The sequence below is a fragment of the Phaseolus vulgaris genome, chromosome 9 (genome assembly GCF_051622355.1).
Source record: "Phaseolus vulgaris cultivar YP4 chromosome 9, ASM5162235v1, whole genome shotgun sequence".
NCBI classification, from domain to species: domain Eukaryota; kingdom Viridiplantae; phylum Streptophyta; class Magnoliopsida; order Fabales; family Fabaceae; genus Phaseolus; species Phaseolus vulgaris.
The window spans coordinates 15,752,595-15,758,446 of NC_143506.1; the positions used below are offsets into that span (position 1 = coordinate 15,752,595).

Sequence of the window (5,852 nt, forward strand, 5' to 3'; positions counted from 1 at the left end):
TAAAAATATATTATTTACGTTGAGAATTTTGTTCCTCAATAATTGAATGTTAAAATATTTCATTCATCCATGTTATTTGATAATCATTTAACACATATTGAGGTAAAAAAGATTAAAGTATACTATTTAAAAAAATCATAGGTAAGTCCATGATGTAGACAATATTTTAGAATCTTGAAGATTTTATTATCTCATAATTATTATATAACTAAATATAAAAAATATTTTTTTCTTATTATTTGAATTTAAGCAGCGCATGTATAATGCACATGCCTGCGAGTACGGTCACACATTCTTTGAATAGAAATGTTAAAAAGTAGTTTAAAATTAAACTATTTTAATCATTATTATGATACTAATTTTATAATTGATTATAGTAGTTATTGTTATAATCAATTTATAATTAAGTTTATTTGAGAAAATTTGTTAAAAAATAATTTTTAAATAGATTTCATTTATAAACAAACAAAAATCATTCTTTGCATAAAAGGAATATTATGTATGAAGTCAAAGAAAAATATTGATGGAAAATAATAATAAACTGTAAACCTGGAGAAAGTGTCTAATTTAGCAAAGATGACTACAATCATTTCAATAATCAATAATATATGAAGAGAAATTCTTCATACATCAGTAAAATCGAAACCAAAAGTGCCTACAGATTAATAACTCAATTTACATACTTACTCAAAAAGTTCTAATAAAATAAATTATTCCGAATTTGATGTTAAAACTCATAAATTAAAAAATATTTAAAAAACTAAGTAATAAGCTGGGTAATATACTCAAATTGTGCAATCTCATCAAAACCTTCAAAACTGGGTTTCACAAATGCCCAACTTCTCAGACAACGAGAATAAATATTCTGGTTAAACTCACTTTTGACCTATAGAACCCACTCTTGACCTTACTCAAGGAGAAGGACCTCTTCTGATACATTAATAACTTCCTCCACTGAACTCACTCCTGACCTCCTGTCCGTGCTCAAGGTGAAGGACCTCTTCTGATACATCAATAACTTCCTCCACTGAACTCACTCTTGACCGTACTCAAGGTGAAGGACCTCTTCTGATACATCAATGACTTCCTCCACTTCAATGTCCTTCGCCTCGTACTCTTCCTCTTCATCACTAGCTTCCCCATCCCTGAGCTTTTGTCTATGTAAGCTCTCTTCTTCGTGGATCCTCTTCCATTCATGGATCCACTTGTCCCAATCTTCTTTCAACATCCTCCGCTTATCACGTTCTTGCTCACTCAACAGCAGCGAGACATCTTGATCTTCTGCCTCATATTTCTTGCTGTACTTCTTCAAATTCTTGGCAATCTCTTCCTCTTTCTCGGGGCTCAAGAAAGATGGTGGTCTTGGTCTCCACAAGAACTATATATAAAGAAAACAAATACATTCAGGCTTGATTTATCCACACACAGGACAGTCAGTGTCATACAACATGCAGAATAGCAATAAAGATTTGTGTAATAATTTCAAAACTGTGTAAATTCTTCTATCACAATTCCACTACCAAAACATTGATTCAAAGATGGAATAGTACAATGTCCAAACCTATCACCGTATGAACATTCTTCCATGTACCCTTATATAATGAGGGTACAATTGCCAAAAAATGCATCAGAGTACAAGTAATATAGTACCTGAAAGAAGTGATCCTTCAGAATCCGATATAGATGTTTGCCATTAAAAGACCATATATTGAAACCATTTTCCATTTCATGAACTGATGTCACAGCAGTTGCGACATACCTGCATTACAAAGAAAGGACACTATAAGCTAGTGATAATCAACAAATCAATGAAAAGTATTTCTCAGCAAAGTGAGAAATCGAAAGCTTAATTAGTGCCTAAGGTAAATAAAATTCTAATCGGATTTTACACAAGATTAACCTACGAACTGCCTTCATCAGCAATATCAATAATCATTTAGATAAACACATATACCTTCCAGTTGGATCCCATTCAATATCTGTTGCCATAAAATGTTCAGCAGTAGCCATGGTTTCAAGTTCATCAACATTGTAAAATTCCAACTGCCCATTAAACCCTTTCAGCCCAGCTAGTACAATGTAGCGACCTGCAGGTGACCAAAATAGAGCATTTGCTTGCTTGCCTTTCAGAGTAGTGAGTTTTGAAACTCGGCTATTCTGACCAGTGCGCATGGAATAAATGCTTACATCAGGCTTAGGGTTATCACCATGAATAACCACAAACCTATGGCCTTTTGGCTCCCAAGCAAATGCAATGATCTTATCATTCTTATTTTCAAGCTCCAATACCTCAATAGGTATGTCTCGTTCTTTTATTCGGAAAAGCTCAAATCCTGTGTATGTGCTCTTTTTTGTTTTTGTATAGCGTTCTACATTAACAGCAAGGTAGTCTCCATTGCTTTGCCAGTAGATCTTGCAGTCACTGACACTGAAAAGGTTCTTCTGCCTGAGTTCTTCTTTGCTGGGGACTTGGATCAAACTCACCTATAAATATGTAAAAGAACAAATATAACGGTTGATAAATGATATGGCCATTAAGTATGATAAAAAAGTAAATTCTTTCAATTCCCGTGCATATAACAAATAAACACAGTCTTACCCTCGCAGGCTGGTTTCCACCCCCCATCTCAGGAACAAAGAGAGCAATAATTGGATCAGTTGGAGACCAGCAGAAATCCATTATATTTTCAACCTTCAGAGACTTCTTGTCAACGAGAGAAAAGGTCTCGGTCTCATACACAGAGAGTACATTTTTTCCCATCCTTGCAAAGTATTTATCATCTCTTCCACCACTCCACCTGTAAAGACAGTGACAATAATGAATTACTGCACTAGACACCAGGCAGATGCTAATACACTTGCATGAACTACACCAAAATAATGAATAAAATAGTACTTGAAAACAGGCCATGAAACTCCTGTGACACCCCCAGCCCCTCCAACTGCAAAATCATCGGCACTACCTTTAAAGTCCCTCATCACCTTGCCAGTTCTCACATCAAATATATTAATCACAACCCTCTACAAAACCAGTCAGAGAGTTAGGAAGAGTGTATATCTAAAGTACTAAAAAACAAAAAAAGGAAGCACTCACATTGGCATCTCGGGGATTGCTTGGTTCATTGCTACTATAAGTTACCAGATACTTTTCACCAGGTGAAAAATCAATAAGTTTTACCTGTGTTCAATATTACTATGAATAATTTGATAAAAATAAAAAGACACCCAACATCAAGAGCCAAACAATTATACAGAATAAATCTCAACCTGAGGATGTGCATATCGCATAAGTCTGTTAAAGCTTGAAGAACCTCCCCAGACAGCTGCCCCCTGTCTGTGAACAGTGGCCAAGTATGTCCCCAGAGGAGACCATTGGACAAAACTTTCTGTCCAAAACTACATCAATCCACAATCATGTAAAGGTAGGCAATAATAAATATCATAGAGTTCAAGATACTCAAATAAAATGTCTACTCACAGCCCGCTTATAAACAGGATCAGGCTTCAAATGCCTTGCATCATTCCACAAAACCTCAGTATCTGAACCAGCACGAATCACAAACTGGTCTCTGGCCTTTGCATCAGTGAGCCAGTGTTGAAGATTTTCCTGAAACAGATGTCAAAACCAAAGGGCATAAGAAATATCAATAAGCTACAAAAGTTCCAGTGTGACAGCTACAAGATCATGGCTAAATGCAAATAGATAATGTACAAACTTTAAACTATAAAACAAGTAAAGCAACTGTATTCACAAAATCCACATAATAATAAAATATGCACATAACCAAATTAAAAGTGAGGCAGTCCAAACGTAGATATCATATACATAGGGAAAAGCCTCAATAATCCTAATATTGAGCAATGAACCAAGTATCTGGTAACATACATCGTGCACATTGTATCTAAAGGCCACAATTGTTAATTGAAATAAAACTAGTGGTGCACATTGTATCTAAAGGCCACAATTGTTAATTGAAACAAAACTAAGGAAAGGTCAGGACCATGACTGTCAGAAAGAGTAATTTATGCAAAGATATATTAAAATCTAGGCTTAATATCACATATCCTAATATATTAAAATCTAGGCATAATATCACATATTCTAAGACGAAAAAAGAAGAAAAGTATGTATAAACATTACCCCTGGAGCATATGGCTTTGTTTCAGGAAGAGCCCACTCATTCGGAACCTTCATAAACCTGTCAAAGTCATCAAACATGCTCACGCAAAATATATGTGCACGATCCAATTTGTACCCATGAGTCTTCTCTTTAGCAAGCTCTGCTTCCTAAAAAAAAAACAACCAATTTAACCATACAGAATCAAAATGTCCAATCCAATATCAACTGAAAACTGTCAAAAACACAATAAACACTGGTATTGACTACAACAAACGACTTAGGCCAACAAATTTTTTAAATTTTCACTGTGTCCAGGTACATTGAAGAAATAGTGAATATACCTGAGGAGTATTGTACTCAATGAAGCAGTATCCCAGGGTTTTATCAGTTTCAGGATCAACAGGCATCCAGAGACCATCCTCTTTTATAACACCAATCTGACTATAAATTTTCCTAACCACTCCTTCGAGCTTCTCAAACTTCTCCTTCGGAACGACGGGGAGGCTATCCACGACAATGATGTTACCAAATCCAGACTCGAACTCGAGATTATCCTCCTGGTAAACTTCATCGTCATCGCTGAACAGTGTAAAAAAAAAGCGTAAGAGCACCGCTACCTAGGGTTTCAGTCCAGTGGCCAGAACAAAAATACATTGGAAAATACGAAATTCGCACCTGACAATTCCACAGTTTTCGCCGGGAGGAAGACGAATGGAGTCGAGATCGAGTGTGGAGAGATCAAGGCCGAGACGCAGCGCCGTGTCTTCGATCTCCTTCATTACCATGACATCCGCCATGATTGTAGCGACAGACAACGGTCTTAGCGTTATGGAGGCAGAGTATGCAGAATAGAGAGTTTGGTTTCTAGGGTTAGGGTTCTCTCCGACACATGCCAATAAAATACAAACAAATGGTTCACTTGCCAAAATTTTGTAAAAAATCTTACTATTAAAAAAAAAAAAAAAACTCTCATGCATTCGCTCTTCTTCTCTTATTCGATTTCCATTTTCACTAATTCCAAAATTCATTTTTTTACAATGACGATACTACCCTCTTCCACTCTCTGCCACGTAATCCGGCACTGTTACGGTTGTCAACGCAACAGATACGCATCATATATTGGTATTAACTTAATTATTTATATTTATATTTCTTTTGAAAACCCATAATATCTTGTAAACATTATGTTATTATTTCTAGGCATACTTGATCATTCAAACTTTTGAAAAAGAAAAATATTAACAAGCTTCTTATAATATTGTAATTTGATTTTTATTTTTTATTATATTTTAAAAAATAATAAGATTTTGAATTGATTAAAAATATTTGACTCATAGTTCATGTCATTCAATATTTATGAAAATTATAATACTTTTTGAAGTACTAGTTTGTTATCCAGTAATGAGGTGGTAATTCTTTTTAAAAAAGGTAATTATCAATTTTAAATAAATAACGTTAATAATCTTACATACAGAAGTAATTTAGGATGAATAAAAATTGAAAAACAACAAATATTATGTAAAAGAACAACAACCTCTTTTTCTTCTTCAAGTTTCTCTTCTTCTTCAAGTTTTTTTTTTCTTTCATTATTAGTTTAGGAATTAGAGAGTGTGATGATGTTCTGCTAAGGTTAGGATTAACTTGATGTAGATACAAAATAATAACGGTTTACCAAAGAATATAGTTGCTTGAAATGAAATGAAGAGAGTGATTGAAAATTGAGGTTTATAT

At 34.4% G+C, this 5,852-nt stretch overlaps 1 protein-coding gene across 1 annotated transcript; it reads right to left on the reverse strand.

Annotated features, from left to right (window-relative positions):
• Window positions 1-683: 683 nt before the first annotated feature.
• On the reverse strand, window positions 684-5,081 carry LOC137820383 (eukaryotic translation initiation factor 3 subunit B). Its single transcript, XM_068624451.2, has 11 exons — window positions 4,797-5,081; window positions 4,463-4,700; window positions 4,142-4,288; window positions 3,479-3,607; window positions 3,268-3,396; window positions 3,095-3,178; window positions 2,897-3,021; window positions 2,600-2,798; window positions 1,955-2,484; window positions 1,651-1,759; window positions 684-1,378 (listed from the first exon to the last, which is right to left on the reverse strand). The coding sequence occupies exons 1-11, from the start codon at window positions 4,916-4,918 to the stop codon at window positions 1,034-1,036; spliced, it is 2,157 nt and encodes a 718-aa protein (XP_068480552.1). The 5' UTR covers window positions 4,919-5,081; the 3' UTR covers window positions 684-1,033.
• Window positions 5,082-5,852: the final 771 nt, after the last annotated feature.

Excerpts from the sequence above, each read along its gene's own strand:
- LOC137820383 (XM_068624451.2), bottom strand. The coding sequence starts at position 4,918 with ATGGCGGATGTCATGGTAATGAAGGAGATCGAAGACACGGCGCTGCGT. Across the intron at positions 3,022-3,094 it reads GCAATCCCCGAGATGCCAAT|AGGGTTGTGATTAATATATT; the intron begins GTGAGTGCTTCC and ends CTGGTTTTGTAG. Across the intron at positions 1,760-1,954 it reads GAATGGGATCCAACTGGAAG|GTATGTCGCAACTGCTGTGA; the intron begins GTATATGTGTTT and ends TTTGTAATGCAG.